The sequence below is a fragment of the Filicampus tigris genome, chromosome 1 (genome assembly GCF_054856515.1).
Source record: "Filicampus tigris isolate MCC_2025a chromosome 1, RoL_Ftig_1.0, whole genome shotgun sequence".
In the NCBI taxonomy this organism is placed as follows: domain Eukaryota; kingdom Metazoa; phylum Chordata; class Actinopteri; order Syngnathiformes; family Syngnathidae; genus Filicampus; species Filicampus tigris.
This window is the reverse complement of record NC_141217.1, coordinates 19,805,121-19,816,345: the sequence shown is the minus strand read 5'-3', so window position 1 is coordinate 19,816,345 and position 11,225 is coordinate 19,805,121. Positions and strand designations below refer to the sequence as shown.

General features: G+C 41.4%; 1 protein-coding gene across 1 annotated transcript; it reads left to right on the top strand.

The window, feature by feature from the left end:
• The first annotated feature begins 4,487 nt into the window (after window positions 1–4,487).
• ddx19a (DEAD-box helicase 19a) lies at window positions 4,488–10,729 on the top strand. The gene is made up of 11 exons (XM_086043659.1): window positions 4,488–4,748; window positions 4,847–4,907; window positions 5,004–5,193; window positions 6,233–6,325; window positions 7,054–7,156; window positions 7,235–7,349; window positions 7,436–7,613; window positions 8,416–8,653; window positions 9,174–9,336; window positions 10,092–10,283; window positions 10,382–10,729. Exons 1-11 carry the CDS (start codon window positions 4,683–4,685, stop codon window positions 10,441–10,443), a joined length of 1,461 nt encoding a protein of 486 aa, XP_085899785.1. The 5' UTR covers window positions 4,488–4,682; the 3' UTR covers window positions 10,444–10,729.
• Window positions 10,730–11,225: the final 496 nt, after the last annotated feature.

Here is an 11,225-nt window from a genome sequence, read left to right as displayed (position 1 = left end):
GTGGCTGGAGGAAAGTGGGGCTGAGCATGAGGTTCCACCGCAAAAAAAAGATAAATCCATTCATCTTTGGCTTGGAGGACACAACCGCCAATATTAAATTCAAAATCAAATTGAAATGTGGACTCGTCAGACCACAGCGCACTTTTCCACTTTGCATTAGTCCATCTCAGACGAGCTCAAGCTCAGTAAAGCCAGCAGCGTTTTTCGCTTTGCATGGTGAAGTTTTAATTGTGTGAAGGCGAAGGCACACATATGTTATTCTACACCATTCAACTTTATTCTTCTTCTTCTATTTTATTCCTCGCACTTTTTGGGCGTACTTCTCCTTCCACGTTTTTCAACTGATTCTCTCTGTTTCAACTTCAATGTATTCCCAAAATTCACAGCATCCGGGGTCCTTTTTTTTCATTCAAAAAATTTACGTTTTCCCCCAAATTCCCCGTTTTTCACCCCCCAAAAAAACATTCATTTCCGATGGCATATTCAACATTTCCCATTTCCACCATTCCAATTTCAAATTGACAAGATTCAACTCATTCAACTCACATTGGTAAAGATTTTCAACGCACCCACAATTCCTATTTCCCACACATTCAACTCATTCACCCTTAAAAAACCCACAAAAATTCAACTATTAACCGTTCATTTACATTGGCACATTCAACTTTTCACATTTACACCAGTCCAATTTCTACAAATTCAAGTCATTCAACTCATTCAGCTCACATTCAACTTTTCAACACCACCAAAATTCCTACTTCCCACACTTTCAACTCATTCACCCTTAAAAAAAACCACAAAAATTCCACTATTAACCGTTCATTTCCATTGGAACATTCAACTTTTCACATTTATATCATTCCAATTTCCACAAACTCAAGTCATTCAACTTATTCAACTCACATTCAGCTTTTCAACAGCCCCTAAATTCCTACTTCCCACACATTCAACTCATTCACCCTTAAAAAAGCCAGACAATTTCACCATTCATTTCCAGTGGACCAGTGTTATTGCCCCTTGGTCTCCCCAGTACTCACCCTGAGGTCTCCCCAGTGCGGCGGCCATCTTGAGCAGGGAAATAGCTAGACTGGGGATACTCACCCTGGGGTCTCCCCAGTGCGGCGGCCATCTTGAGCAGGGACATAGCTAGACTGGGGATACTCACCCCGAGGGCTCCGCAGTGTGGCGGCCATACTGTTCAAAAGTATTGGGACACCCAGAATTTTCATCCCGAGGTGTCCCTAATGAAGCGGCCGTGTTGTTCAAAAGTATTGGGACACACAGAATTTTCATCCCAAGGTGTCCCTAATGAAGCGGCCATGTTGTTCAAAAGCATTGGGACACAGAATTTTCATCCCCAGGTGTACAGGTGAACAATAAGTATATTGTCTATGTATTATATTCAATTGAATACAGGTTGAAAAAAGATTTAAAATGAGAAAAGAAAGAAAACTCCACCCATGTGCGCAGTTAGGCACGGAAATAGGGACCCCTGAAGTCTGTGGTCATGATATCCTTGACGCTTGCTGTGGTCTCTAAAAGGAAAACACGGAAAAAAGAGGACGTCTGGTCAGTCTAAAGAAAGGCTAGGCCAAATGGGACAAGGTTTGCATCCCATCATCACCTCCAAGGACCCCTTTCCTACTCGCCGAGGAAGGTTTTTAGCGGTTTAAATGTTGTGTGGGCGTTTGGCTGCCTCTGTGTTTTGTTATCACGTCGTTTGATCCATCTGTTTTCTTGCAAGGCTACCATGGCAATAAGAGTGTGTTTATACACTCATTTGCTATTTGGTGTGTTTGTCTGCGTGGATGTGTGTGTGTGTGTGTGTGTGTGTATGCATCCACCCCCAAACTGAATTAACCTCTGGCCAATAAGAATCAGCTCTCCAAGCACCCACCCGTCCTCCCACACAATGTCACACATACTAATAATAAATACACACACACACACACACACACACACACACACACGCAAAGAAACACACACATTATTTCCCTCTTGTGCACATCTGACAAGCGTTACCCTTTTTTTTTTTCGATCACTTTCCCTGTTCCGGGTCACAGGTGAGCTGGAGTCTGTCCCAGCAGACTTAGCAGCAGTGTACAGACTAGACTGGTCACCAGTGCAACAGACAATGTAAAATAGATACAGATTCAATTAGATCTAGATTTTGAATTTAATGCGACTGCATATTCTTATCTAATTGTAATGTGATTTGTCCATCCATTCATCAATTTTCTTACGTAATTTACTTACCCTCATTCCAGCTACTTCACCCAGCTCCGGGATTTCCGGAAGAATCCCAAGGCGTTTCCAGGCCAGCCGGGAGATATAGCCTCTCCAGCATGTCCTGAACTGAGGAGGCCTTTGAAGTATTCTCACCACTGACCCGCAATGTCCCAAGTCGAGGTCAGCAGCACCGCATCTCCACTAGTATACACAGTGTTAATGGTGCGCTGCTTCCCCCTGCTGAGTTGCCGAATGGTGGACTAGAATTTCCTCAAAGCCTACAGCTAGCTTCTGTAGCCGGGGATCGGACTGACAAAGTACCTGCCTCTGGTTGGCACTCAGCTCACACTGCACCTGACGATAATGGCCCCTTCCTCGGGTGGTGAGAAGGGGTTCCCAGGTTGTCCTTTTGGCCTGAGTCCCGCTGGGCCCTATGGGTGCAGGCCCGGCACGTGCCAGTGAGCCCCACCTCCAGGTCTGGCTCCAGAAGGGAGTCCGAGTGACCCGCATTCGAGCAAGGGAAAACGTAATTTAATATTTGTATTTGTTATAAGGGATCACATGAACTGTGCTTTGTCTGGTCCCTCACCTAGGACCTGTTTGCTATATGGGTCACCTTGCCAAGGGCATATAGCCCCAGACAACTTAGCTCTTACAATCATTGGGACACAATGTGATTTGATTTGTAATAATAATTTGAAAAAGGGAAATCCAATTTGTAGTTATCATGTTTGTTATCATTTTCTTCTTTAACTAATTGAGTATGTGACTATGTATACAGTAGCCTATTCATGAGGAAAAGCATAGCTCATTAGTTAAGCTTGTTTCCACAATAAAATGTTATGGTTTCAGGATACAATCGAAGTGGTCTGAGAGGTAACACTTTCCCTGACAAATAAAAGGTAAAAAATGATGTTGATAAGGACTAATTTCAAATTTGGCATGACAGCAACTCTGAAGTAAAATTAAAATCAAAACTGCCTGGCTGGATCAGGTCGATGTCATGGTGCTCAACACCGAAGATTGTACTGCAATGCTTTCGTATGTGGTCAAGGATGACACCGTCACTGATGCACTTCAGTCGCTTATTTATCATGAACGGTAACAGAATGCAAATTCATACAAGAGCTGCTATTGGCTACAACTCATGCCCAGTCACTCCACACCCAGACTGATGACCTTGAGCCAACGCTCAAGCGGAAATGTCCCTTTGCGCTTTCATTAATGCTGATGTCACAACCACCACAACCAAAACCACATCACCTGGCCCTGCCCTTAATGGTCCACACTTAAAAGTTACAGGTATAACACTGCGCTCCCCTTTTTGAAGCCCCTTGCCCATAGGGGTTGACAAAAAAAAAACCATCCCTAACCTTCAGAGATCTCCACCTCTGTCTTTGTAGTCGGCCCTCTCCCGACTCATGTATGTCGAGAGGTGGTAAATCAGCGCCACATGCTGACCGTCTGGTCGGATGAGCACCCCAGCTGCCACTTCCACCACACATTATTCAAAAACTCCCAACACAGGGTCTCACTAACATCAATGACCCAAGCCGAAAAGGCCGTTGATAAACCCACGTGTCTCACATTTGGCCCATGGACTGGTGGTTGGGAACCACTGCTGTAGAAAAGATAAAGGCACAGATGTCAAAAAGCCTCATGTGTGTGCATTGTGGTGTCAAACAGGAGAAATGCTGGAGAACTTCCTCTAAATTTGCAAATACTCTTTGGTCAAGGTCAAACAGAGCAGAGCAGTAACTCTTCCAAAATCCCGCCGCTTTCTAGGCCAAATATTCAGGGTACAGTATTCCTCCATCTACATTTTCTGTGAAGTTAAAAATGTCATTGTTATTAGCTCATACATAGAGCTCACAAACATATGGGCCAAGTATTCACTGTAAAATATTTTCCTAAAATGTCTGTGATTAACTCACGGGAGACAATGATGGGAAAAAAATATTTCTTAGTGCACAGGGGACAAGAGTGCCAAAATGAAAGAAATGATTAAATCGTTTATTATTAAAAAGGAACTGAAAAAAAAACATTTTAAAACAAGTATGTATTGAAACAAATCAATACATAGACACGGAATGATTAAATAATATTGTAATAAATAAATATTGAAATAATTAAATACATACTGAAGCACGTGAAACAGTATGACACATTTAATCATTTACGTATTCATTCAATTTGGCACTATTGCTCCCCCATACGGCTCCGGCCCACACTCAGTGTTCCACATATTACAGTAAATCCCCGGATGTCAGTAAAGTCATCACGACCGCAGACTCACCACCAAGTTGTTTGGCCTGGCAGGTTGCGGGTCGTTTCTCGTCGGCACAAATTATTTGTCACCTCGCTGCACCGGACATCAGGCTACATCACCATCCAAACTTTTGCTGAAAGGCTCCAGCTTATAGCATCACAAAGTTATAGCTAAGTATTGTTAAATGTTCGCGGACTCGTGGGCGCTCGAGGCAGACATCCAAGAGGCCAGTTCCTCCTCGCGCGTACAGGTGAATTTTAGGGTGGCTAACCGTCCTGGATGAACGCTAGCTAAAGTTTGGATAGCACTTTCGTAACATATTTGTTTATGTTGGTTTTTTTTCATCAGTTTGAGCCAACAGAGAAGATGAGCCAAGCTAATCGTTCACGGATCACCAGAGATGTTAACGGTAACGAAATATCCACGTTTTCCACGACATTCATGTTCATCATGTTCATCAGCCAACAACATTTTTTTTAAATATATAAATCTGGCGGTTACACAGGAAACCTCGAGAATGACATGCGCGGACAATGTGGAAAGTGGGAAGGAGATAGAGTGGACCCAGCTGAAGCGTCCCTGCTGAACAAATTTATCCGCCGGGCTCTAGTGAGCAGCAGACACGAGGTGGAGGTCCTGCAGCGCGACCCCACCTCACCACTGTTCTCCGTCAAGACCTTCGAGGAGCTGCGCCTGTGAGTTGATGTCCACGCAGTCACCATCGTTTTTTGTTTTTTTTTGTTTGTTTTTTTTAATTATAGGCCCAACTCAATTTCAGCCCATAACATACCTGAACAAATTAATTGAAAGAAAAGTAACCAGTGGCAAGCACAGTAGTCTAATCCAGTGTACCCCAACCTTCCGAGCCAAGACACATACTGTATTTTACATTAGAAAAAAAATCTCATGTCAATACACCAAACAAAAATGTCATACAAAATATATATCGTTCATGTCAGGCAGAATCGTCGCAATCCCAAATCACTTTTTAAAATCAGCAAATTAAAAAAAAACATCTTGTTTGAATTACCAAGCACAAATTGGAATTATAACATATTGCTATCATACACTATTGCATATGAACACAACGCCACCCCAAAATCACATTCAATCGCTAATTTCATTAACTTTTTTAAAAAAGGGGGGAGGACTAAAATCAAATATGCGACCAGTTCAGGATGTGCCGCACCTCCCACCAAAAGTCAGCTGGGATAGGCTCCAGCACAGCCACGAACCAAGTGAGGAGAAGCATTTTGGAAAATCAACAAATCACAGAAAAGCTGAATCACACGTTTGACTAGTAGTAAATTGGATACTTGTGGGGGTTTGAGCCTTGCCATGCCGTAAATAGAAAAAATCTGCAAGTAATTGATGCCACTTATAGAAAGGTTTGTATTTGCCTTTAGATGGCAGCATAGCACTACTTTGTCCAAACAAAACACCTCAATTCATTTTATGTACATCTTTTCACCAAGATGCCACCAGATGGAGGCAAAGCAGTACTGATATAATGGTATGGCTTGAGGACAGTAACAGCTGAAATTAGATTTTTTCTTTTTTTTTTTTTCAACCAACAACAGAGGATAGATTCCCCCCCCCCCCCCCCCTCCATAAAAAATGAAATTAGCAAATGCTGACCCAGTAGTAACCATCATTGAGCACACCACTGTCATTCCGTTCCTGGGGAGATTGTAATTTTTGATTTGTAAGTATTTGTTTTTCTTGCATGGATAGGAAACCGGAGCTGTTGAAGGGGGTCTATAACATGGGCTTCAACAGGCCTTCCATGATCCAGGAGAAGGCATTGCCTATGATGCTGGCACAGCCGTGAGTCCATTTTTACACTTTTACAGTAAGATGGTTAATTAACCGACAAAAATGGGATGAGGGTTTTTTTTTTTTTGTTTTGTTTTTTTTAAAGGGGTGGTTTATACCAGTGCGAGTACTCAACTCTTAAGTACTCACCGATACCAAGTAACCGATAACACTAGTACTTTTGATACATAAAATTGCTATTAAACCAATGACAGATCATTTATAAAAAAAAAAAGACCTGTCATGTATTTCTGACAATAGGCAGACCAGTAACTTTGCAATGGAGAATTTAAGTTCAAAATAAAAAAACAAATAACCCACTCCGATTTAAGATTGATTTATAATAAATGAACAAAAGTGCAAAATAAAACTGACAACTCCAAGAGTTTTAGTTTTATTGCAAAATGATACAGGGCTGGATGATACATCTGAAAAAAAAAAATTCAAAATTGCTCGCAATCATGAACCCATTTTACAAAAACAACTGTATTCAGTAGGTAAATTGAACACGAGCAAACCACTTTCTTTTACATCTTAAATAGGATGATACCAATGATTGTGATTCATTTGGTCATGATAATGAACTTTTTAGATTGTTTCGTCTCAAGTGCCTATCATATGTGAAGGGAAGGAAACTGCGTGGGGAACAATTAGTTCAGTCTCACACTGCAATACTTAATAGGAACTAAGATTAAAAAGTCTGATCAAATGAAGGCCTACTTTCCTTTCTTTACTTGCAGACCTCAGAATCTGATTGCCCAGTCACAGTCAGGCACAGGCAAAACTGCCGCCTTTTCTCTGGCCATGCTGAGCCACATAAACCCCGCCCAGAAGTGGACTCAGGTAAGCCACGTGACCTACTGATATGTTCATTTTTTGACTGAGGAAAAGAGGGTTGTTGGTTTTTTTTTTTTCTCCTAGGCTCTTTGTATTGCACCTACATATGAGCTTGCCCTGCAGATTGGTCAGGTGATTGAGCAGATGGGCAAATTCTGCCCTGACATCAAACTGGCGTATGGCATTAGAGGCCGCAAAGGTGAGAAAGTTGAGGTCACGTCACAGTTTCTCTGCTGCATGTCTCAAGTCCAAGTGTTGGCCTTGTTGGGTTTTTTTTTTGCCCAGTGGAGCGAGGCAGGCAGTTACAGGAGCACATCGTCGTGGGAACACCGGGCACCATCCTGGACTGGTGCAACAGGTTCAAAGTCATTGAACCCAAAAAAATAACCATGTTTGTGCTGGATGAGGCTGACGTCATGATCGCCACTCAGGGTCATCGTGACCAGAGCATCCGCATCCACAGGTTAGGACCATCTCAGCCGTATAAATAGATAGATTGGTAGATAAATTGATGAATGGCTTGGCACTCAGATATTCAGCACCCAATTTTCAAATGCATATTTCAGCCAGACTATGTTCAATGAAAATATACAGCGCATCCGTGAAGCCTTCACAGCGCCTCATTTCGATTGTAAGTTCAGGTTCATCCTGTTTTCTGATCATCATTGGTGTTTATATAGCTTAATTGAAATCCACTTTTGGTAAATGCAGGTAATTGGACATGATTGGAAAAGGTTGTTGACAGTGCATGCCAGGGCACAAACTGAACATAAAGTCAATCTAGAGACCAATACAGGATAAAATAATCTCAAGGCTCAGATGTGGAAAAGGGTGCAGAAAAAAAAAATCAGATCCTTTGAAGATTCCAGTGAGGGCAGTGACCGCCATCATCTGTCCGGTCTGATGAGACGAGGATTGAACTGTTTGGCATGCCAGACATGTTTTCTGTTCAGACAGTTTGAAAAAGGTTTAACTCTTGGAAGAACACAGTGTGTGGCAGGAGGATTGGATATTGTTTCATTCTCCATTCTCCATTCAAAGAGAAATGCACATAGAAAGAAAACATTCTTTAACTTAATTGGAACATACTTGGTTTTCATTGGTGACAATATGTACTGGATGTAAATATGGGATTTACCACAAGTGATAAAAGTGCTTGAGTTAAACCTGGGAAAATTGACTTACTTTTGTATTTGAACCTTGGACAGAAAGCACCTCATGTTATAAAATCATCTTTTTTTGTCTGCCTCCTCGTTTTTACACAGGCAACTAACAAAAGGCTGCCAGATGCTCTTCTTCTCCGCGACCTTCGAGGAGGCGGTGTGGAAGTTTGCGGAGATGATAGTTCCCGAGCCCAACATCATCCGACTGCGACGTGAAGAGGAGACTCTGGACACCATCAAGCAGTTTTATGTCTTCTGTGGGAGCAAGGAGGACAAGTTCACAGTTCTGTGTGACCTCTACGGGAGTATGACTGTGGCACAGGCCATGGTCTTCTGCCATGTAAGTTGTACACTGTAGCAAAGCCCAGTTCATTTGTGCATTTACTGGACTAGATTGTGGAGTAGTGAACTAGTAAAAACATAATTACCACATACAAAAAAGACATTGAAAGATTGCTTTACACACACAACATAAAATCTAACTCAACAGATTTTTTTTTTCGAATTGTTCCCCAGTGTTATGTGAAGACACTGATCATGTTATGATTTCTCACAATAATTAGGATATCGCTATGTACTATATCACTATCTCTTTCAGTGTTTATATTTTCAAATGATCAATTCTACAAAATTTCTAGAAAATCACAATGTCCCAACACTGGTGAGATATTTTTAGACCAGATCAAATTATGAGGAAATTGAGACAAGATGATTTTTGTGACTGTTTGGTGGGGCGCTGTGAAATTTGGCTCGGTTTAATAAAGGTTGGGACATGCTGCTTGAGTCTTTGTAGCTGCATGGTAAACATTGGAAGATGAATAGAGTTGATTTTATTTTTCATGCGATTTCTCCTCTTGCAGACTCGTGAGATGGCATCTTGGCTCTCTGCTAACCTGACCAAGGAAGGCCACAGTGTGGCGCTGCTGAGTGGGGAATTAACTGTGGTGCAGAGAGCTAGCATCATTGAGCGCTTTCGAGCTGGCAAGGAGAAGGTTCTTGTCACCACAAATGTGTGTTCTCGGGGTAAGAGACTGAAGTCCAGTGCCAAACTGCATTTACTGTCATTTATAAAGGGGGAGGTGGGGCGGTTGGGGCCAGCTATCCTTCGATGGCTAGTTTTCCTGGCAAACTTAAGTACCATGGAACTCTAATGTTGAACACAACCTCCTCATAGATGCTGGCCAATCTCCATTTTTTTCTATAGAAAACAATGATAGAAGAAATAGAAAAGCTAGGGTAAATCTAGATATGATTAGATTGGAAGCTTAAAACTGAGAGACCCTGAAAGGACCAAGTAATGTTGACAAGGAGACTGGAAGTGAAGGAGGGGCTGGCTGTTTTTGGAAAATTGTAGGAGACACAAAATGAGCACTAAAAAAGGAGGACAAAGTGCTACCTTCGCACTTGACATGGTGCTGTGGTTGTACACAAAAGATTTGGTTGATTATCCCATTTAAAAAAAAAAAAAATGGCCTCACTCACTGTTGCAGTACTTGTGGAGCAGAGTGTTGTCACCAGTTCGCAAGTGTCCATACAGACGGTACACAGATGGTGTCAAACAATAAAAGGATATTGGACATTGCAGCTAAAACCATTATTTGTAAACACAGAAATGTCTCCCGTGCAAAGATATAAAAAATAAAATAAAACACCACTCACTTTTGCCAAAAGCGACTAACAATTTGTTACTGGCCAATAATGTAATGAATTTAATATATTGTTTGCTTATAGAACACTTATAAGGATTTGAAATTCTGTCTGTGTTGTTTTGTCCTGAGGCATCGATGTGGAACAAGTGTCTCTGGTGGTCAACTTTGACCTCCCTGTGGACATGGGCGGCAACGCTGATAACGAGACATACCTTCACCGTATTGGCCGCACGGGACGCTTTGGAAGACGCGGCTTCGCCATCAACATGGTGGACAGCGAGTATGGCATGGATGTCATCAAACAAATTGAGATGCATTTTGGTACTTTTCCCTCACTCACCAGGCCCACAATTTAAAGAAAGTAAACATGAGGATGTTGACATATTTCTTTTCTTTTTTTGTCTTTTTTGAACCCCCAGACCGGAGAATCCCAAAACTCGACACATTGAATGTTGAAGAAATAGAAAAACAGCTCAACTGAACAGTCAGCTGCTGCTGCTGCTAAGCCCCACGGACTCTTCCACAGGTTTATTGTTTACAAGGTGTTGACTATGCAGAAAGATTTGTTTGAAATGCACTTTTGATTTATTCCTAGAAGCAAACTGCTACACCAGCTGTTCAAACCGAGTGTGCCTGATTTTGTTGTTGTTTGTTTGCAGTGTTTTTTCATTTATTATGTTGTTGTTTGAACATTTGCATGGTATTTGAATATTCTAGTATAGTGATATATCTATTTTGATAAATATATCAAACATGTTGCCTTTAAACTGTGTTCTGGTTCTTTCTTTCTAAATTGGATGTCAACTGTTCAGTTGATGACGGATGATGAGGTTCTGCAGTGTCCAACAAAAGTTTTATAATGAACAAGAGCTAATTTCACACTGCCTTCCCAGCAAATGTAATGGCTATATAATGGAGACATAATTAGCGCCTGTCCCTCTCAGGCTAATATGAGTATTTTTGGTATAAGTACGCCACTGAAGTCACACAAAACTTGAACTGTCATCATGCATGACGTCAGCGTCCCAAACAAAATGAACTCTACAACATGGAGTGTTAGAGTACAGTTGCATCTCAAACGATGTGGAATATTAAATATTTCTGTACTTCTAGTCCAAAATTAAACCAGAGATTCACTATACAAAGTGAAATATTTCAACATTATATTTGTTACATCGTGAATATACAGTATTTTACAGCTACAATAATTACATTTGTTCTCCGAATTGTCACTCCTTAAAAAAAAGTGTGTTTGTGTTTTAT